Source organism: Opisthocomus hoazin, chromosome 17 (genome assembly GCF_030867145.1).
Source record: "Opisthocomus hoazin isolate bOpiHoa1 chromosome 17, bOpiHoa1.hap1, whole genome shotgun sequence".
NCBI classification, from domain to species: domain Eukaryota; kingdom Metazoa; phylum Chordata; class Aves; order Opisthocomiformes; family Opisthocomidae; genus Opisthocomus; species Opisthocomus hoazin.
The window spans coordinates 2,769,003-2,791,590 of record NC_134430.1 but is presented as its reverse complement, the minus strand read 5'-3'; the positions used below and the strand labels follow the sequence as shown (position 1 = coordinate 2,791,590).

The 22,588-nt window shown below is 47.8% G+C and overlaps 1 protein-coding gene across 2 annotated transcripts; it reads left to right on the top strand.

Annotated features, from left to right (window-relative positions):
- Positions 1-222: 222 nt before the first annotated feature.
- KPNA6 (karyopherin subunit alpha 6) lies at positions 223-22,495 on the top strand. 2 transcript variants are annotated; one of them, XM_075437899.1, is made up of 14 exons: positions 223-326; positions 11,938-12,164; positions 12,837-12,932; positions 13,031-13,130; positions 13,444-13,538; positions 14,614-14,745; positions 14,976-15,064; positions 16,069-16,168; positions 17,174-17,337; positions 18,183-18,261; positions 18,389-18,514; positions 19,107-19,234; positions 19,799-19,977; positions 20,981-22,495. In XM_075437899.1, exons 1-14 carry the CDS (start codon positions 323-325, stop codon positions 21,163-21,165), a joined length of 1,704 nt encoding a protein of 567 aa, XP_075294014.1. In that variant the 5' UTR covers positions 223-322; the 3' UTR covers positions 21,166-22,495. The 2 variants fall into 2 exon arrangements, with proteins under 2 accessions (XP_075294014.1, XP_075294015.1); XM_075437900.1 differs by having other exon boundaries at positions 11,938-12,071; positions 20,981-22,494.
- The last annotated feature ends 93 nt before the right edge of the window (positions 22,496-22,588 follow it).

Sequence of the window (22,588 nt, the reverse complement as noted above, 5' to 3'; positions counted from 1 at the left end):
ACGAGGGACGGGACATGGGGGACAGGACACAAGGCACAGGACACACAGGACAGGACAAAAGGCACAGCACACAAGGGACAGGACACGCGGGCCAGGCCAGGTCCTCCCGGCCGCTCCCTCCCGCTGGGGGCGCCCGAGCGCCGCGGGCCGCGCGGGAGAGAGCGGCCCCGCCCCGCCCCTTGCCGCCTTACAGGGCGGGGCGCCGCCGCGCGGAGGAGGTTTGTCCCGCTGCGGCCGCCGTCCGCTCCCCTCGCCCTCCCTCTCCCCGGGGCCGCCATATTGTGGCCGTCGCAGCTCGGGAGCCGCCGTCTGCGGAGCCGCGATGGGTGAGGGCGGGCGCGGTGTCGCGGCCGGGCCGCCTCGGCGGCGGGCGGGCGCGGGGAAGGGGGCAGAAGCCGGCCCGCCGGCCGGGCAGGGGGGACAGCGCGTCCCGGGGCCGTCCGCGCCGCTCGCCCCTCTCCGGGCGCGTCCCCTCAGCGGCGGCGGCCGGGCCGGGCTGGCGGGGCGGGGGGGCCGCGGGCCCGGCCGCCGCCGCTGAGTCATCCCGGGCACGGCGGGGCCTTCCCCGGGCAGGGCCCTCGCTGCTGGCGGCGGAACCGGGGCTCGGGGGGACCCTGTGGCCGGGGGGGGGGGGGGGGCTGTTCCCGGGGCGGCGGCCCGGTTCTGCCCCGGCCGGGCGGCTGGAGCGGGGCTGTCGCCGGGGGTCTGGGTCGCCCGCTCCCAGCAGCGCTAATGGGGTCGGAGGGGCTCAGCGGAGGTCGCTTGGCGCTGTCAGAGCCGGGCTCTTGGGTGTCGAGGCCGCTTCTGCCGCAGGCGCCGAGGGAGCAGCCGGGGGGGTGGGGGGGGAGCTGCTGCGGCTGGAGCTCCGTCAGAGCCCCTGTCACTGCCCCGTCTGCGGCGAATGTGAACGCTGCGGCTCGTAGGGCCTCCGGACCGAGCTCAGGGGGGACCCCGCCGCTCTCACAGAATCACAGAGTGTTCGGGGTTGGAAGGGACCTCTGTGGGTCACCCAGCCCACCCCCCTGCCAGCCTCCCGCGAACCCAGCAGGGCCCTCCTGGCTGCTGCAGCTTTCCCGAAATCGAGCTTCAGCAGCAGCGTCAGCATGAGCTTCCTGAGGCAGCGCAGCAGTTCGCCGTGGGCACTGCGAGCAAATCCGTCCCCTGTCACCGCGCAGGAGGGGAGCGCGGTGGAGCAGTTTGTTTGCATATTCATAACCGATGCTACTAAAGATATGTAAAGGTTCAGAGGGGTAGCAGGTAGCTCTTTCTGTTAGCTGCAAGTAAGTCAAAGCTGAGTGTTGCCCTTCAGAAGGGACTGAATAACAGCGGACTCGTTCTGTCCCTTTGATGTAGCCTGAGACTGAAGCTCCCTGCTCGGGGAGGAGAGCTGTCTTTCTCCTGAGGTCTCAAGCAGTAAGGCAGGGTTTGAACCGATGAGGTGAATGGCAAAGCCATGCCTGCAGCAGGCATCTTCTCTGTGAGGCAGAGGAAGGATCCTCTAGGAAGTGAGGATGAAGGTCTTGCCAGTTTTGACCTGCAATATTGTCCTTTAACCAGACTTGCCTTCAGAAGTCTTAAAAACGCCCTTTGGGGTGGGATGCTGCTGGGTCACAATGATCTCATTAGAAACTCTGGGCCATCTTCAAACCCCCCGTGTGATGTTACTGGCCGCAAGTCTGTGTGTGCAATGGCTGCCACACCACCTGTGCCAGAACAGCTTTTAAAATTTTGTTTATAGCCTGAGTTGTAAAATCTTGACTGGCGACTTTGAGTAGAAAAATGTCCTCAGGCCTGCTGGTGACTGTCAGAAATCTGCCAGTGTTACCTGGAGCTGAGGACGTTCATGCAAAGGGGCTTCCCGGCCTTTCCCACTGCTGCCTCCCCGTTTCTGCTTGAAGCAGGCATTTTTCTGATAGCAAGAATGTAGTACTCCCCTCTTTTGAATTGCCCTAATGTAACTTTTTTGTAACTTTTAAAATAAACTAAGACTGTTTTTTCATTGGTTTAGGTTAATAGGACTAACTGGTGGCAGCCTAATGTTCCCCCTTCCCGTACGGTGTGGGTTGAGGGTGCCGTAGTGTTGTAAGGAGTTGGGATGTTGGTCTTGCCTGTGCTGTTGAGAGTGCTCATCAGTTTGCTCTTCGTTTGCTATGCAGATGACATGTCTAATTGCCTGTACAGTGCTCTTTAGCCCGTGGAGCAGTGTGTGGTGCTCGATTCTTCATCAAACTTTGGTGGCTGATGATGATTTTAACTAGTTTTTGCTTTGTTTGCTTGTGTTCAGGAGAGCAAACATGAACTTTGTAAAGAGGAGCTCTGTCATTAAAATGGTTAGTGTGACAGTGAAAGTACTAATTCCTCAGCCTCTCGGCTTTAAGCCATTGTGCTGGTGAGGTCCAGATAAGCTCCAATTTGCTCAGCAAATCAGACAGTACTGTTTGTTTCTGGAGCAAAGCGTGTGTTGGGAAGGATGAGCTTGTTGGAATTCTACAGCGCTCTGTAATTGTCTCTGACTATTTCTGGTTGGTTTTAACCTTCTGTAACTCTGGTGCGTTGAGTTTCAGTCGACTTAGTGGAAGAGTTAATCCCTGTTTTAAGAACCGTGACCTGGGGTGACAGGCTGTTGTACTTTGGAGAGCACCAGTCCGCTCTGCAGGAAAGCTGGATGTCTCAGAACGTGTAAATCAGGTTGAAGAGGACTTAAAGCCCCCCAAGCCTCAGATTTTTGGGGTGAAAGAATCAGGAGGAGGTGGAGTTGAAATTAATGTGTATTGAGAATTGGACTGAGGAATAGGTGGGGTTTTTTTTGCATCGGCCTAAAAGGAATCCTAATCTTAGACTGACCCTGGCGAAGGACGAGTACGCTGTAGGACTGTTAATTTTCCCCAAAGAGAATTTTTGCTTTTCCCTTCCCCCTCCCCAGCCAGCACCGTCAGCGAAGCCGTTGCGCATTCCAGTAGTGATATCGCATCGCTGGCTCTTGGTAGCGAACCCAGAAGGGAGCGAGCCAGCGGCGGCTGCTGCGTCGGACAGCCGCGTGGAGAAGCGCTTTGTTAGCACAGGGACGGTGGCAGGCTGGGTGTGAGACGAACCGAAAGAGAACTGGCTCTGCCTGTGCTGATTTGTAGTAAGCACTCAAATAACCTGTGTGAGAACATAAAAGCAGCAGAGCAAACATGCGAAACAGACCTGCACGAGTGGCGGGACGGCAGAACTTGGCCACTTCTCCAGGGTTTAGCAGCAGCTGGGGCAGTTCCAGGGCTGTAGAGGAAAAGCCTTGAGTTGCTGCTTGTTTGGCCGGACTGCTTAGGTATTAGTTCTTCTCCTGTGAGCACAACCCTTTGGTTTCCTTTTCCCTCTGTCTTCTGAGCAAAGTGATTTTTTTTTTTTTTAATTATTATTTTTATTCACTGCAAAACTGTCAAAGTGACAGGTTCAGTATAATGATCTGTTCTTGGCTGACTTCTGGTAGCAGTTCAGAGCTGTCGTTTTATACAGCGTGTTCAGGTAGTTCAGCTACTTTACATATTCATTATAACCAACTTCATTGAATTTGTATTTAAGTAGTACAGATTATTTAGGCTTCTCTTACTGTGGTCTCAAATGAAATCACTATGTTGTCCTGGACACACTTTTTCTAGAACAAGATCCTGTAGAGACGTTAGTAGGTCCATACCTGTGGCTTCTGTCAGGAAGAACCTTTATGCTGTGTTGTAAAGCGAGTGCTTAAGTTCTTCAGAGTTGGCTGAAGACACGTCTACAGCATGCTGTGAAATGCATACACGTCTGAGTTTCAGAAGAATTTTTGTTTCTGTTCTCAAAGTCAAGGACCCCCTTCACAAATGGGAGATGGGACAAAATTCACGTAAGTGCTGCTGATTGCAAAGTGACACGCTTCGTATTTACAAGGAAGCCAGCGATTATCGCTGCTACACTTGGCTAGATGGAGAGAGAGAGACTTTAGATTTTGAAACCCTTCAGAAATGCCCAGCACTGTTTTGTTGTCTCTTGCATTCAATGTTTTTTTGTTCGCTTGAAGCAGCAGCTGTAGTGATAGTTTGACAAAGTAAGAGTCAATGAAAGGAGGAACGTAGAAGTGGCCAGAGATTTTCAGTTGTAAGTAGCAGTAAGAATCTAGGCTCAAATCTGACATGCCATACCTAAATGCTGAATCAGGTTTGCAGGGTTTCCCTGTCGGTGTGTTCTTGTGAGCTGTATTGAGCAGCTGACTGCAGAATAACGAGCGTTTTTGAGTTACAAAGGGTACCTATTGAGTCTTCTGGAGAAATGCAGGATCCTGGAGCCGCAGCGTGTAGTCAGCCTAACGTCCACTGCTGACTTGTGTGTGCACCCTCGGAAGACGGTTGGCACGTTCTTACAGGCCTTTCCTCCCCAGATCCAAAGATATCACAGGTGCTTTGATTTTTTTTTTTTTCTTTAAAGAAATGCCTCAGTAACTGGAGATAGCTTGAATGTCCCATGTAGTTTTTAACATTGTCAGGGGAGATGACTAGAGAGAGTCTTAAACCTCTGATTTAGCATTGCTAGCTTGTTCTTCCAAAGGTAAGGTTCATTTTCTTTGCATGATCCAAACTGCTCTGACGTTGTCTGCTACTAAATCAATTTACTTCAACTGTCTTCTGTTCCTGGAGGGCAGAGTGTCGACAGCGCAGGCATTTTGTTGCGCACGGACCCTGCAGAGAAAGGCACCTCCCAAGCTTACTGTCCCAGTGACTGGTGCAGGAGCGTCCTGTTTCCTCTTGTGTCTCAACCGCCGTGGCACCCCAGAGTGGGGTGGTGACTTATACGAATTTAATGTGGTTTATCTCCCTGCAACTCAATCAGGCTGAGAAAATACGAGGAGACTGAGGGCAGCAAAGAGCAGGAGCCATTCCTGTGCTGCAGGTAGACTTTCTTGCTGCAGCCGTGCAGGAGTGTGGTGCTGTGGGAATACACATATTTAGCTTGGAGTGTGTGCAGACGGGGAGGCAGGAGGAGATGGGAGGTTCCTCTGGGCTTTCAGGTAAGTGTATGAAATGGAGAAACTTCCTGCTGGGTAGGAGAAACCTAAAGAAGATAGCCAGGAAGCCTTGTCAGATGAAACTTAGTAGTTCACCAAGTGTGTTTTGCTGCTGATGTCAAATTTAGGGTGGTTTAATTGTAACTGACCAGGTTTATACTACCACAGGAAAAACTTAGGTGGGAAGGGGAGTTTGGAGGTCGTCTGGCCCAGTGCTTGCTCAGAGCTGGGAAGCTTTGAAATGTACCCAGTGGGCACTAATTGGCAGATCAGTGCTGATGGAGTTCATCAAGTGTATTCATTTACACTTGCATATAATTCTACTACTCTTTCTCACTCCAAACATGCAGCTGTTGGCCTTCCTGCCTGGCCAGGCTTTGTCTTGGGTACTGTCTTGTGCCCAGCAACAGAACTGTAATGGATATCTTCTGAAGATTACCTTTGTGAAAGGGTATTTTGGCTTAAAAAAAGCCTTGTCAGATCTGCCAGCGTAACTGTTTCTCTGCTCTGTCGCTTCGGTCTGACTCAGCAGCACAAGTCCTGATTTAGACATGTGAGTCCCTGCAGTGACTCAGCTCGGAGGCTTCAGTCAGCAGCTGAAAAAACTTTTGAAGCAAATACTTTTTGTAATGCGGAGAAGTGGGATGAGTGTCATCTGGAAAGAAGCGAGGTTGGGTTTCTGATCCAGTAACGTTAAGGAGCCGTTATAACCTTGGCGTGGCAGTAATGAACCCTGGAATTACAGTTTTCTGGCTGAACTGCTGTAGCTTATGTTGGCTTTTACACAGATGCTTACAGGATTTGAGTGCTCTCCTAGGCCTTCAAGTCAAACTTTCACACTGTTCTTCAGTTCTTTGAAGTAGTAAATACCTTCTCATCGTTCAATACATAAGGATGAGCGTGGCAATCTGTGCTAGTAATTCTTTGGTTTACTTGACAACTGGAGGATTTTTTTCCTCAGCGAAGCCAACCATTGCTAACAAAACCTACAGCAGGAGCCAGATTTCTTCCATCTCCTCGAAGGGTTTCCTTTGCATAAGGAATTGAAAGGTATTATTCCATTAAGCTTCATCCCTAAGTTTGACTGCTCCTGTAGCTCTTGCAAGAGGATTCTCAGCTCACGGAACTCCTGAACTCACTCCCAGTATGATCTGTTAGCTTAATAAAGCCTTGCTTTGGTTTTAATAAACCAATTTTTGTCAAGAATTTGATTACAAAGGTATTAACATTTGGAAATTGCTGTTATGGGGAATTTTTCATGTTTATGCCAAGGATGTGCTGTATGCTAGGAGGCACGGTCTCGTAGTGGCTTTAAAATCCCACTTAGGCAGTTTTTCTCTCCCAGGAGACTAATGAAGAACACTGGAGAAGTCGGTTTCATGTTGGCTTTTAGCAGTGTGAGTTTTGAGGGCATAGGCAAACAGTCCTCTAAAAGTAGTTATAAAAATGTGGTTTTTACTCATTGATGCTTTGCAGTCCTGAAAGGTGTATCAGTACTGGGCTTATGTGTATTAAACCTCTAAGCCAGGACTAGCAAGTGTTTTGCTTCTTAGTGAGCCTTACATCTGCCTGGTCTCTGAGGTGCCTGAGCAAAGCTTTCCACATAGCTGTGCTTTATTAAAGCAAGTCATCAAATATGCACAAATGGATTTCAAAATCTGTCCTGTAGAGCCAGGGTTACCTGCTGTTAGGTGTTCAGATTGTACAAAGAAGTCTTCCTATAAGCAGACTGATGATCCTCAGATGTATTTAATGTGTGACATGTTAGCACTGAATTTAGTATCTGATTTGTCATCTTGGGGCTAATAATTGACAGATCCGATTGGAGGTGCAGAGCTTAGATGCTCAATAGGAGAACTGTTGAAATGCAAATACTGTCACTCTTTTCTGCTTTGAATAAAGTTCACCGGTGCAGGACGGTAGCTGGTAGACAAGGCACTGACTTAGGGAACGGTGTGAGGTCAGGAGATTCCTGGAGCAGAAGTGATATTTTGTCCAAGCTCAGTCAGAACACTATTTAAAATTGAGTCAATCTTGCAAGTCTAAATTTCGCGTTTTCTTGAGTGAACTCTGAGGTTGTGGTATAAACAGCAGATTCTTAAGTGTGCTTCGTATTTGGAAATGGTGGTAAAACTCTTGAAGATTTGTGGAGCTGTTTGGTCTGCAGAGGTGTTGGGAAGAGCTCTGCAGACACAGTTTTTTAACACAGTACAAGCTTTTACCTCTGCAGTCTTTAATTCTGCCCCAGGGAAGGTGAACTGGACTGAAGAGGATGAGGTAAGGGCGGTGCGCACTGAGCCGGTCGGTAACCAGCGGTCAGGAATGGCAGTCTGCAGCTGAGGAAACATGGGCCCTTCACAGGGACTTGCAGCAGTCGGTTCCAACTGAGCAGTGAAAAAGGAAAAGGTGGAGATTGTGCTGTCCTGGGGTAATCCCAGGGATGCTGAAGGTGGAGGAAAGCAGGTTCCTAGAAAATCAGGCTGTCTGTTGCAGCAGGAGCATAGGATGGTAGGAATGGAGTGTAAGGAAGGGCCCGAAACCTAAGTAGCTGGACTGGCTTTTGCTGGTTTTGGAAAAGCTCTGTTAGTTTCCACTGGTGGAGGAGGTGCCTCATTCTAATTCTGTCCTAATTCTTGTTGTTTTCCTTTCTTTTCTACCAACATATGCATGCTGTGCTGATATTCTGGTAGAACAGGGCAAGCTCTGGACCTTGCCTAACAGTGCTGCTCCCACACAGGCGTACTTCTGCACCTGGGTGGGCAGGGTTGAGCTTAGCTTGTTGTCTGAGCAGCTCTGGGGGTGAAAACATGTTCTTATGCCTGTGGTGAAGGGGCGATGCCGGGCTTGTGGTGCCTGGCCATACTGCCCAAACGCCTGCGTATCCCTCCTGCGTTGCCATGCGCTGGGATATTTGGAAGGCCTGTCCTCTTTCTTCAGCGAGTCGCTAGATGGGCTCACAGCACTGTGCCCCGGGCACCTGCGCGTGGGTGCCTGCGGCCTTTCCCCATCGCCTGTGTGGGTACCTGTGATGGTCAGAGGGTGGCTGCTGCGAGTGGTGAGCAGGCTGCAGGCGCTGCCAGAGCAGTTCATCTGGTGAGCAGTCTGGTTGGTGTGGGCTTGGGGAAATGGGGTTACCCGGCGCGGCTGCAGGCTGCACGAATTGCTGCGGGGAGCTGCCGTGGTACAGGAGGAAGAAGCCTTATTGCCCAGCTGCCGTGGGGTGCTGCAGGGAAGCTTGGAGCCCCGGAGTTCTGGCTGGAACAACATCAGAACAATTTTGTAATTCTAGGGTGTGAGCTGATACTATCTCCATTCAAGGTAGGGCTTAGCTGGTGCTTAGAGAAGAAAAACCTTTCCTAGGACAGCACCTTGCACTGCACCTCTCGTAGTAGGTCACCGTTTTGTAGAGGTTGAGGTGGCTGCCTAAATGCAGCAGGTAGAACTTCAGAGCAGTTAAAGAAACTTGCTCTAGTTGAGTTTCCATTGCCACGTTACAGTCGAGAGCTTTTCTGTACAAGTGAAACTTCCCAGAGCAACAGTGTTTAGATGCAAAGTGAAAATCTGTGGCTGGAGTAGCTCCTATGCATCACTCATCGATGAGCAGGTGATTGCTTTCCCCCATCTGACAGTCCAGGTTGCTCCAGCAGTCTGATTTACTGGGATTGTTTTGCGGGTATTCACACTGATAGAATTTGCGTTAACAATTAACGATGAAGCCTGACTTGCAGACACAGTGGATGAGCTGGATGTTTTGTACTGAAACACTGCAAGTAAAGAATTTGTACGTGCCTGGCATCCCACTGTCTGTTTTCTTTCATGCGTTTGGGCTTGCTGCAGTCTGTGGTGCCTACAGCATCTGCTGAGCTTACAGTGAAGTCATGCTCCTGCATTTGTGACATTCAGCCATTGCCATGGAAATGGGGTGTAATGTAACAAATTAGCATTCTAATGTCATTAAAGCATTGACACAGATGATGGACTGGAAAAAGGCAGTGGAAATGCTGAAGAGATAGACATGTGTGAGAGAAAATAGGAATTAAATGCCAGAGAGGCTGCTGCACAGTGATGTGCTGTTACACAGCTGGTGTGAAAAATCACTCTTCGGGGGCTAGCTGTATCTTTGGGGTTTCCCGGCTGTGTGACGGTGTTCTTGATGCTCTGGAAGTACCGAGCCTTAAACTGCAAGGTGCTGGGTGTGCTGAGCGTGCTCTGAGACCTCGCAGCATGGCCGAGAGAGTCTCTGGCTGTTCTCCAGATGCCGGAGCAGGGTCCAGGGTGTGCCCAGCTGAGTGGGGTTGTGCAAGCTGGGAGGCAGCTGAACTGTCATGTGTCGCTTAGCTATTTATATGACTAACTGCCTGGTAATCCTGCATATAGCTTTAAGTCATTTAATCATTTTCCTCCTCCTTTTCTTAAAAATTGCCCTTTAATTGGAGATTTAACTTTCCAAAGGGGGTAACAAATTTGCCTTTGGGGATTCTGTTGTAATCTTCAGAATTAAGCCAGCAACTCTTACTCTTGTGCAGCTGTATCAGCCGTTAGTGTTGGGGTAGTAATATGAGTACGCTGGTGAAACAGTGGTAGTTAAATACATTTCCTGAATTAAAATCTATATGTAGATGACACACCTTGCTACTGTAAGATCAGATATAAACCCCGAAAGCCTGTAGAATTTTAAAGTCTTCTGTCTTCTGAATTAGCTGCTTTTCAGTTAAAGATAATAAATTCTTTCTTCCAGTCATGGCATACAGAGCTGCTGGGAAGAGAGATGGACGAATGAGAGCAGTTGCATAGTTCCTGTGATCTTCAATCTCTGCTTTTCTTTGCCATGTAAATGTTTTCTTGGAATGAGGAAAGTGCTGTCAAATACCTTTCGAAACAGGCGAGCTATTCCTCTGAACCTCTGAGAAACGAACTCAGGCAAGAACGAATGGTTTGTTACAGGCTTTGCAGTGAGGCCGTCGGCAAGGTGCAGTCCAGCTGCCGTGTTTGGTGTTGTGAGTAGGGTTCTTGCCTTGGATGTATTAAGGACAGACCTTATAAAAAGGGGTACATGCAAGAGGGACTAAAGGTAATCTTCCGTAAGGCTCAAGATCTCACAAGACCTGCTGTGATTTGATTGTTTCAGTCCTACAGTCAGTTTTGAGGCCGTATGCCTTTTCCTTAGTGGCGCTCAGCGTGACGTAGTCCCTTTTCCTTGCAAGTTCCTCAAAAAAGGCTTTCTCACCTGGCACTGGAATACTGCTTTTACTGATGATTTGTTGTGGTTGGTGGCTTCTCTTCAGCTTCAGAGGTGCCAATAAACTTGAAGCCTATCATGCTGCACCTCTTCGAGCCTGGTGTCGTCTCTGGGTGAAGCTGACGGTTGCTGAGCTTCAAAACTGTTTCACAACTGTGGACAGCGTGGGGTCAGGGCTCTTTGTCACAGACACGCATCTCTCTGACACTGTAAATGACCAGAGGAACTTGGAGTCTGGTGGGTTTTGTTCTTCACCTACTGCTTTTCAGAAGAGTGTCCTCTCAATGATTTGGCTGGGGAAGAGAAAGCCCTCTTAGAAAGCAGATGCTGTGATGTGGAGTCTGACTTTTTCACAGTGCTTTTTATCTTTTTAGCTATTTTCGGGGCATCATAGAACTGGAAGTATTTTGTTTCCTGTCCTGTTAAAACAGGATTTTTTCCAGTTGTTTCCTCTCTCCATAGCAATGGAATGTTGGATGTTTGTATATTGTATCTATCTTTTCTTGGCTTGGCTGTGGGCTTTCCTAGTGGGAGGCCAGTAGGGTCTGAAACTTCTCCAGCTGGTCTTGGAAGGGCTCCAGAATGGCTGGAGGCAGTTGATAAGTCGGACTGAAAGTTTCTATAAACAGTGAGGCTGAGGAGTGCTTAAGGCTTGAGGGAGGAGGGGTAAGGAGTTAGTGCTGCAGACTTTCACAGGATGCTTCTTCCACTTGCCCTTAGCAGTTGGAAGAAAACAAAGATATTGGTGTCCAGCAGACTTCTGGAGAAGAGTAACTGGTCTCAGGGTTAACTGGCAGTCTGATGCTGTGTATCGTGATTGCTTCTTTCCTGTCCTGAGACAGGCACAGATGTTAGGCAGATAATCAGTATCAGAAATGGGAGAAAGGAAGAGTTTGGAAAGCTGCAAAGAGGACTGGACATGGTCATAGCAGTGGATTGCAGCTGGGTGCAGCTGAGGAATTGGTGTCCTGCTGTGCTCAGGTTACTGCTTGGCGCTGGTTGCCTTTAACTGTGCCAAATAGTGGAGTGTCACTTCCCTGACTAGGAGGCAAATACACAAATAATCAGGTTTGAGGTACTGCATTAGTCAGATATGAAGCAGCAAAATAAGTAGGTCAGGTACTGAACACTTAACATGGCCTATATGTTGTGTACAGCTCTGCTTTTTGCAAGGTTTTTATTGTTAGAAAATCAAGGCCTCGGTTTGCTGTGACTTCTGTTGGATTTTTGCCATGCATACACAGCGAACCTCCCAGTCTGGTGGGGGAAATGTCAAGGTGTGATTTATGCCATGATGATACAAGGGAAATAATTTCTGCTGAAAAGCAAAGTAGAACTCAGTTACGCACCTCCTGAGGACAGTAAAGTTGTTTGAGTAGAAGCCTTTCAGATGGGCAATGTGCTTGATACTGTGAAGTTGGGTCCAGGTTCCTTTCAGAACAGTAAATCTATTCTTATGCTTCCTAGAAACTTCATAACACTCTTGCCATAACAGCAAATCTCAGGAACTAAGGTTAGGATCACATTCTAACTTGAAGCTTCTACTTTAGTGTTTGAGATCAGCGCTCTCAAAAAAAGTCTGGCTATTCCATGTGCACGAACTTCCTTGTCAGAAAGGACACGTGGGTGAGGGAGCAGAGAGCGACAAGAAATCAGTCAGATTTTTTTCTCTTCACAGAAACCATGGCGAGCCCTGCGAAGGATAACTATCGAATGAAGAGTTACAAGAACAAAGCCCTAAATCCCGAGGAAATGCGTCGGAGAAGAGAAGAGGAAGGAATTCAGCTGCGCAAACAGAAGCGAGAGCAACAGGTAACTGTCATCTTGACTAGATTGTGTACAGCCTTAACACAACCAGGATTGTGCTGCTGCCAAACTGGAATCTTCAAGGATCTGTGCATTAAGGTTCGTTGGCAGTCCTCTTATTTTTTTCTGTTCTAACTGAGATCTTGCTTTTCTCTTTTTCTTTGTACCTAGTACAGAGTGTAGCTCACATCAAGACCTCTCCAAGCACTTTGTTCTTGGGGTACTACAGGTTTTTGTTCACAGATCCATGTGTTTAAGGTTTTTTTTCTGAGGTTTTTTTATTAATTGGCAAATGGAGTGATTTCCTCAAGAAGGAGGAAGAACAAGTGAAAGTGTGGGCTGTGTGTATTTCTTAACTCTGAGCTGGGCTTTTTTTTTTTTTTTGGCTTGGAGGTCTATGAAAGTAAGAAATGATTCCCGGGTGATGTATGTGGCTCTTACTAAATATTTGCTCCATTAGTGCGTCATCTACAAGCTGCCTTCTCCCTAGTTTCCCTAACTTGTTAGGTCAAATTCTGCCCTTGCCTATACCAGCGGCTCAGTGACTTGGGCACTTGCATATCTGAGGGCAAGACTTAGCATGTTTTATTATTGGGATTTGTGTGCCAAACTAGTCTTCAGAGCGCAGAGCTGTTATTAATGACTACTTTTCTGTTCAGGTTGCGTTTAGTCTAGCTGATGGTATCTTGTTTGAAGAACAAGAATGTCTAGTTATGAAGACTGTTCATCATTGCTTTCTAATAATGACTTCTGTGTGTTGTTCCCCACCAGCTCTTTAAAAGAAGAAATGTGGAGCTGATCAATGAAGATGCCTCCATGTTTGATAGTCTCCTTGTGGATTCCTATGTCAGTTCCACAACATGTGGGGTAAGGTGCCTTTCCTTGTTGCAGTTGTGCCTTCCAGATAGATTTAATGCTGTGGACTGCATAGAACTGACTGTTCTGTCTCCTCTGCATCTTTTCAGGAGGGAGTGATCACAAGAGAGATGGTAGAGATGCTTTTCTCAGATGACCCTGATCTGCAGCTAGCAACCACTCAGAAATTCAGGAAGCTACTCTCCAAAGGTAAAAACAACTCACCTTATCGCTGCCGTAGGGTCTGACATAGCCTTGCTTTTGCAAGCCTTTGTGCACGCGTATTGCTATACAGACGCTTAGCAGCTTTGAGCTGGGGGAAAGACAGTTATAATCTAGAAACTTGATCATCTAGTATATTGCTAATGATTTACAGTTGTATGAATTGTACAGAAAGGGATTCTGGAGAGTTGTCCTGCTGAGTTCAGTACAGCTTGAGATCACTGAATGCAGTAATAGTTCCTGCTTGTTACTCCCCTGCATTAGACCTATGTGCTGTTTTGACACTGCCTTGCTATTTCAGAGCCAAATCCTCCAATAGATGAAGTGATAAACACTCAGGGAGTGGTGGACAGATTTGTTGAATTCCTGAAAAGAAGTGAAAATTGCACGCTACAGGTAAAGGAGGTTGTGTTATGAATTCTTCATGGCATGTAGCTGTTGAACCTTCACAGCTTAGGAACTTGAACCCGCAGGTGCTGGCAGGGAGAAGCGATGTCTTGAACCCAGAAGATGCAGGTGTTACAATGTACAGGGGAAGAAAAAGGTAGCCTGTAATGCGTAGGCAAAAAAAAAGGAAATTATGAATTGCTCTAAATTAAATTCTTGCAAGAATGCTGGCAAAAGTGACATGGTTCAGCTGCAGCAGAAGAGAATTTGGCCTTCCTGTGTCTAATATTTCTGCTGGGAGCCAGTGGAGCCATGGACTAAATATGTAGGAGAAACCTCCATTATTGGAGACTTATAAGTACAGGCCAAGAGTCTGTTAGAAATGGGTTAGGTAGTGCTGATCCCGCCGTGGGGCAGAGGGATGGACTCGATAGCTTCTTGAGATTCCTTCTGGCTTGGTAATAACTATAGTTACTCTGTAGGGGTTAAAGATACTTCCATACATGGAACTGGATCACAGTTGATGACTGCCTTCATCTTTCCTCCTGCCCTCTGGCCCAAGGCCGTGTATCACAGGGGCTTTCGAGAAGAACTGAATGAAAATCTCTTTTTAAACCAGAGAGTTAGTGGCACAAGCAGGGAACTTGCTGCTCAGCTTCCCTTGAACTGAGGGCATCTTTGTGGTATTAGCCAGGCAGGAGGGTGGGCTACAACTGGTGAGTCTGCATTAGCTATAGAGAACTTTATACTCCACAGGTATTTATGCACTATGTGTCTTCACTTCTTTTGCTGAAAAATTGATGTGTAGGTGGAATGATGTGGTGTGACTGATGGTGACATCTTCCCTTGCCAGTCCTTTGAGAAGCTGTAGCCTCTGAGAAGGCGTTTAGCAGATGAAGCTTTTTTTATTGCTCAAAAAAATAAAACCCTTTGAGTATTGAGGTGTTCTGTTGTGATATGCTTTATTTCTCTCTCAACCTTTTTAGTAGAAGTTGAAAGAATTATAGCCAAAACTTAATGGCAAATATTTTGCTAAATCAGGATTATTTTATTCATACTTCTGTCATTTATTTGCTTGTTTCAGTTTGAAGCTGCGTGGGCACTGACGAATATTGCGTCAGGAACTTCCCAACAAACAAAAATAGTAATTGAGGCTGGGGCAGTTCCGATATTTATAGAGCTGTTAAACTCTGACTTTGAGGATGTTCAAGAACAGGTAAGGCTCACTGCTTACTTTGGGGTGAAGGAGAGAACAACAGTGGATTGCACATGATTAAAATGCAGTGTTTAAAATGAGCGACCGGTGTCTAAGACCTGGCTTCGGATTGCAAATCGAAGTATCGTTTGCCTGGAATTGGGGGAAAATGCTTTCTTAGCACACTACCCTTTTTCTTCCGCTGTTCAGAAACTGCACTGAATGCTAAAACTGTTGCTGTTTCCTTTCAGGCTGTCTGGGCATTGGGGAACATTGCTGGAGACAGCTCTGTGTGTAGAGATTATGTCCTTAACTGCGCTATTCTTCCTCCCTTATTAATGTGAGTAGCCATGAATACTTGCCAATACACTTCTTGAAGTCCCATTGCACTACAGCAGAGCAATATTTGAGCGGGGCGAATTCCGTAGTGATGCGTGGTGATGTTCACCGGGAATCAAACCATTGGTACCAGATAAACTGGCGGTTCGGAGAAGTATTCGATAAATAGTGGGACTTGGTAGATAACATGCCTTCTCACAAACCTTTACGCTGCTCTGAATCTGAGGAGGGTGCTGTTGCAGCGTGCTTGTCTTTCTGAAGTCACACAGCTTGCTGTTTCACTGTGTGCCCCTCCAGATGCCTGCTCTTTGTGCTTACACTGTGGATTTCAGGCGCTTGTCTGAGTGGGCTCCTCCAGGACTGAGGAAAGGGAGCAGGTCTCTGTGCACCACCTTGCCTCCGCAGCTCTTCCGTGTGGCGCATACCCACCGTAGGCAGGAGATCTGTCTGTCAGGAGTGTGCTCTCAGGGACTGCTCGCTGCTCTGGGAAGAATTAGTCTTTACTTTATGCTGTCCTTGGCAAACTGATGCTTTGTCACAAATGATTTGGCTTGTTACACTGGTACTTCTGTCAGCGGCGATGGCTGGCTGAAGTCCTCAGCCCACAGGACTCGCTGTCCTCATTGGAGTTGAGAGGCCGAAGTTTGTGTCGCTTGGTCTCTAGTGAGGACCATCCAACCTCAGGCACTGGTGCGAGTGTCTGCCTGGGCTGAATTTGAGCTTGGAACTGCATTTGACTAACTGACCCTTGCTTCTGCAACTTGTCTGATGTGGAACTTGCCTTCCTGACCCATGCCACCTGACGCTGTTAGGAATAATAGCTGTTTATCCGAAGATGTAGTTGCAGGTCACTTCTCTCCTTGCTTATTGAGAGGCTCAAGTGACAAGCAGCATGGCTTGAGCTGCAGGAAGTGGAGTAGTGGTTTGACTTCCTTAAAATCATACTGGTTTTTCCTTGCTGGCTTCCACATCAAGGATTATAACTCATGGTAATTGTCTCTTTAGGCTCCTTACGAAGTCCACCAGGTTGACAATGACACGAAATGCTGTCTGGGCCTTGTCGAACTTGTGCAGAGGAAAGAGTCCACCACCGGAATTTGATAAGGTGAGAATAAATACCTTGTTGGCAGACAGGTGACGGGGAGACACCCAGTCAAGATGATTGTCTAAATTATTTTTGGCTGTTGGACTTCTGTAAGTTATTCCGGGAGGGAGCGGGGTGAGGCTCTTCCTGCTGAGGTTGATCTCGCTGTTCAGCAGATGTTTGGGTGCCTGTTTAATTTTCTGCCAGCCTTTCTGCCCGGCTGAGTTGGCAGCCCAGCAGCTGGACCCCTCAAGTCAGGGGCAAGCCCCGGCTTCCCTGCAAGGTGGCATGCACTGTGGGCTTCTCTAAACCTTCTTGTTATGAACTCTGGGATTTTGAGACTTCACTCAAATTGTGACTAAAAACTTGATTCCAAGACATCTAAATGGCACAAAACGGGACTGCTGTATCTATGTGGGAGCTGTGGTAGCTTTCCTCTTTCCGTTTCCTAGAGTGCTACTGGCACTAACAAAAGGTTCTGCTGGCCCTTCAGGTGTCTCATCCTTCTTTGGTAGAACAAAAATGTTTTAAGATCAATGTGCTTCACTTTTTTTTTTTTAAATGAAAGCTCGCGTATCAAAGCTGGGAAGCCTGTGATGGGGGATGAAATCTGAATTGTGAATGTAAAACCACTTAAAAATGATGGAGCCATTTGGGGGCGTGACTGATGGTTGTTGCTCTGGATACTGAGCTGTTTAGGGTTATTAAGAGTAAGAAATGGAGCAGTGGTCTTACATAAGACGTGTAGGGAGCTTCCAAACAGTAGCATGCACAGCACCACTTGTCTCAGCAGTCTAGACCTGGTCTAAGAGGAAGGGATGTAATTTTAGTTCAGCAATAAAGCTGTTGAGGTATCTGTAGGCACTGTGATTATGAGGTGTGGGAAGCTGCTGACTTCGGGGAAGGAAGCTGTGGACGTTCAAGACTGGTTATCTTGCCAGTCAACATAGCCGTGTGGTGCTTGCAAGCAAACGCGGTGGTCCTTGACAGAGCGTGACTAACCTGGGGCGGTGGCTGTTGTTACAGGTATCTCCCTGCCTGCCAGTGTTGTCCCGATTGTTATTCAACAGCGACTCGGACTTGCTGGCAGATGCGTGCTGGGCTCTTTCCTACTTATCAGATGGCCCCAACGAGAAAATTCAAGCAGTTATTGACTCAGGAGTGTGTCGGCGACTGGTGGAGCTGTTGATGTAAGTATTTTGTCTCGCTGCTTCAGCTCAGCGAGACTGGGAAGCACGTGGCTGAGCATGAGTTCGTATCAAAACCCACCAGAGTGCTCTTCACACCCCTCGTGGGTGCAGGATCCAAGCAATGGGTACTGTAGCTGACTTTGGAGCTGTTATGTAGGAGGGTCTGAAGCAGGTCGAGAGCTGTAGCTTACTGGCTTTTCTTTCTGAGAGAAGCTGAGTATTTTCTAGTGCTGGAATGCAGTTAATACTGTACGCTAGGAACAACTTGCTAAAGGGAGATTGGACTGACCCTTGTAGTCTGTGAAAGGCGAGAGGACTGCAGAGTATCTTGTGCTCTCAGACTTCAAGTATGCTTATGGAAGCCTAGTGACTAGTCAAAGATGGCAGGAACGCTGCAAAGGCAGCCTGGCTTTGTTTCTCTGATACCTCTGTGGAAACTAGGACAAAGATGTTTGCTGTTTGAAGTCTGAATGGGCCTCTTCTCTGTGACGCCTCTAGAACTGGTAGAACTGCAAGGTGTTGGCTTCCAAAGTTCTCCTGAAAAATTCTGGGTGTTCTCATTGAGTTAACAACACCTTTGTTCAGGAAGGTGATGTTAAAAGGCAAGATCTGTGTTTAAGCTGAAGACAATGGAGTTAGGATGTAAAGGATGAAAACTCTGTATTGCAATTCTGTTTTCAGTCTGCTTTTCTGGTGACAATATGGTCAGCGTACAGTATGGTTCTGTATGCTAGGGGATGGAATTCAAATAAGGTGGGTGGGATACTGGGGAGGGAATCTTCTGAGTATCCAGGTGTGTGTGAGCTGATAGATTTGGTTTTGTCCTTGCACCACTTTTCCTGCAGGCACAATGACTACAAAGTGGCCTCCCCGGCTTTGCGAGCAGTTGGCAACATCGTGACAGGGGATGACATCCAGACCCAGGTGAGGGGAGGTGACTGTCTTGTCGGGAGGCACAGTGCCCGTGCAGCGCATTCACTGGGTGAAAACTGAAAGTATTTAGCTCTGTACCTGATACTGGTGATCTCACTTCTGCTTTCTTTCTCAACAGGTGATTCTGAACTGTTCAGCCCTGCCTTGTCTCCTTCATCTGTTAAGCAGCCCCAAGGAGTCAATCAGGAAAGAAGCCTGCTGGACTATATCTAACATCACAGCAGGGAACAGAGCACAAATACAGGTACGGTCTTCTCCAGCCCGCCTGTAATGATCCTGGGTTCCAAGGTTAGCGTTAAGGATTGCACCTTTTTTCTTGTCTGGCAGTTAAGAGACATGAGCAAAACCAGCCTCTGTTCTGTGGTTATTGGCAGATTTACTGCTCCCAGCCATCTGCCAAACAAGAGCTAAAAAAAGCTTGCTAATTGTACTGACAAAGATGGGGCTGAAATGAGTCCCACAGGCTGGGTCATTGCAATAAGAGGAGATACAGCCCCTAGTTCTCCATGCTCAATTAGAGATACCCCTTTGAAAAGCTGGAGCTTGTGGAGTTTTAATTATCCTTTTAATGACCTACATACAAAGGCAGGTAAGTGATAAAAGCATTCCTACAGTATTGATGCAGTAATAGGGATTGTCTGCTGTGCTAGTTATGGAATTGCACCTCATGTTAACAGGATTTGACTGAGGAATAAAATGGAGGAATCGCTGAAGGGTGTAGCTTGGAAAGTTCTTTTGCGCTGGAACATGGAGCTAGAGCTTGCTTTCAGGTGCTTAAAGGCCTTTTAGAAACTGCGTTGCCAATTCAAATGCTTCTTACTCCTTTCTCTCCCCAGGCAGTCATAGATGCAAACATTTTCCCGGTACTGATAGAAATCTTGCAGAAAGCAGAATTCCGCACAAGGAAAGAGGCAGCGTGGGCTATCACAAATGCAACGTCAGGAGGAACTCCCGAACAGATCAGGTACTCCCGGTGTCTCCTCCGAGGGGAAACCTGTCTGAAAGTGTGGTAGCTGTGTCTTTGTGGGAACTGCAAGAGGAGTAGCAAGGGAGTAATTTGGAGAACCTCTGGGAAAGTACCTGAGATCCAGGCAAAGTTGTAGCTGGATTGTATACTGTGCTGCAAATTGTGGCTTCCTGCTGAATGAGGATAAGCTGGCCCAAACTACTTTCCCTCTCCCCCTTCAGGTAGCTTAGACTAGGCTAAATGTCCAAACTTGATGATAGATTAAATTCTGATGTGGACTTGATTTGTGTTTGTAGTTTGTATGTGGTTTTTGTTTTTTTGGGTTTTTTGAGAAAGAAAATCCCTGGATTTCAAAGAGAGGTAGCAGGTTTCTTAAAAGAGGGGGTGTGTATACAATTGCAGATAAGTAGATAAAAATTCACCTTGCAGAACAGGAAATACCTATTTTAAAGTACCTCTGTATATTTTAGTTTGACTTTCTTCCCCTGCCCTTTCTAACTGAGCAGAGGGGATGCTTGCTAGATCCTGAACAAGCATGTGTTGGTGGTGCTCTCTCTTCAGGTACTTGGTGAACTTGGGCTGTATCAAGCCTCTTTGTGACCTGCTGACTGTCATGGACTCCAAGATCGTTCAGGTGGCGTTGAACGGCCTGGAGAACATCCTGAGGCTGGGAGAGCAGGAGGCCAACCAGAGCGGGACTGGCATCAACCCGTACTGCAGCCTGATTGAGGAGGCCTATGGTAGGTTGCGCTGCTCTCAACACCGTAGCACGTGCTGAAGGGTGTCCGCTGGCTTGGTTGGTAGCTTTTCTGCTGTGTTAAGGGATGTGCTATATTCCAAACTAGCCAATGGTGGTTTTCTGTAGTCTGCTTTTTAGACTCTTATGATTGGGCATAGGACAAGCTGCTTGGAAGTAAAAACTATCATACTTCTGGTCCCAGCTTCCTAGACCTGGAGGCCAAGCTGGTAACTGGCTCGCACCGGTATTAATCAGAAATAAGCTGAGTATTAATCAGAAATAAGCTGAGCTAAGTAAAAAGTGACACTTCTGGGTCTAAGATTGCTCTCACCGTACCCAGTTGCACACTGTGTGGTGGAAATCCAGAGAGACTTAGCTTTTGCCTGGAGCGACTTAATTTGGTGGGTTTTTTTGTCCTGCTCCTCATGCTTTGAGGAGCAGTTCCTATTCTGGTCTGAAACTCCCTGTATGCTACCAGTGTCTGCTCTGCCCTCTCACTGACTTATATGGTGTGTCCTGATTCTCCCAGTACGAATAGTTCTTGAAATTCTTCAGAGTGTGTTCTGCTTGGATGCTTGCTGTTCAGCAGTGGGTTTAATTAGGACGGTTAAAGCTGTTGCTGCCCTTCTGCTGGAGGCTGCTGGGATGGGCCCTGCTTCCTCCCCCTCCCTACCCCTGCAGCTACCAAACCATGGCCATTTGTTTTAATGTCACTGAAATCTGGCGTAGTCTCCAGCAGAGAGCGGGGAGCACATCTGCTCTAGCTGGGTCAGCTAAACCTGCTGTGGAAGAGACGCTAATGCTGCCTGGTACAGATGAAATCCGCCAGCAGCTCTGGAATAGTTCAGCTTTCGATGTTAGTGCTGCTCACAAAATGTGAATCTTAACACAGATGATTGCAGCGAATGGGGGCGAGGCTGGCGGATGGATGTGGGACAGTGTAAATATCGGGATCTCCTTGTTTCATTGCCTTCCATGTTTGTTTTTTTTTTTTCCCTTCCAAGGTCTGGATAAGATAGAGTTCCTACAGAGCCACGAGAACCAAGAGATCTACCAGAAGGCCTTTGACCTGATTGAGCACTACTTTGGAGTAGAGGACGACTCGGCTCTGGCTCCCCAGGTAGATGAGAACCAGCAGCAATTCATCTTCCAGCAACCCGAAGCCCCGATGGAAGGTTTCCAGCTATAATGTGCCCCGGGGGACAAGACCACCACCAACCTGCCAGAAAGCAACTGGGAGCAGCTGATGGACCCGTCCCCTCCTGGCAGGGGGAAGGCTGGACGCCCACTCCACCGGTTAGGAAACAACTCTGCCTTCAGACGACGAGAAACACTGCTTCGTCCTCGCGGAGAGCAGGGGATGCTCTTACACTTTATTCTTTTTGCTGCTGCATACGTGTCTTTAAAGCAGGCGTCTGGGTGGAGGAAGGACACTGAGGTAACAGATTGCACCTCTTGGGTTTTTTTTCTTTGTGGTGATCTCTCCCAAATGTCACTTCTTACCTCGGGTACTTAATTGAGATTTCAGCATTGGGTTGGGTAAGAACAGAAATAGAAAGTAAGCATTCTGACAGCAGTAATTCTGGAAACCTGGGTTGATCTATTTAATTTTTTTGCACATGTTACTCTTTATTAAAGACTCTCATTTGCCAAGAGCAAAGGTTAGCCCTGGCCTTTCTGTGACCCTCCTTCAGCGGACAGTCCTGTTGGACCTGGGCCATGTTCCCCTGAAATACTGTACATGGACAGAGAAACGGGAAGTCCTCCTGCTCCTGGGAAGATTTTTTTTTTTTTCTGGGGGGAAGGTTTCTTCCCTTTGTCTAGATTTTTTGTTCTGTTCTGGTTTTTGAAGAACTGCTAGTGCTATTTACAAGGAAAAAAAAAAAAGCAACGAGACCCCAAAGATGGCAATGATGAAGAGGGCGGGATGCTTGGGGGGTGTGAAGCAGGAAGCCCAGCTGCTGCTGCACAGGCTGTGGCCGCATTTCCGCGGGCTGAAGGCACAGAACTGTTGGAATGATCAAAAACCCATCTTCAGCTTTACTTGAAATAGTTTTGGTTGGTTGTTTTTTCTTTTCTATGAGATGTTTTGAGTTCTGGGTTTCTCTCGGAGGGGTCGGGGTCCGTCGCTTTGTGGGGTGGAGGAGAGGATGTGGCTCCCCTGGGCGGCAGCGTTGTGTGCGGTGTGAACTTCAGTAGCAACAGGCCTGGGCTTTCAGGTTTACCTCCTGCTCACAGTTGCATCATGTACATTTTACTTCAAAAACAAACAAAAAAGAGTCAAATCTCTGTATTTTTTATATTATATATAGGTAGATATTTGTCTAATTGGGCTTCAGAGAAAACTATATATGAAATTTCTGTAATTTATGTAAATAGAGCGCTGTGAGGCAGGCACACCTGGAACCTCCCTGGTGCTCCCGCTGCTTTCCCTCCTGACTCAGCTCTGCTCCCGGGCCTTCGCTCGGCCGAGCGTGGGGCTGTGGGGAACAAACCGCTTCTGGGGGGCGTGGGGAGGGGCAGCGGGGCCTGGGGCCGCTCCCCTCGGACGGGGCCGTTATTGTGAACCGAATAAACGACACCGGTGCAGCTGAGCGAGCCGTGGCTGTGGC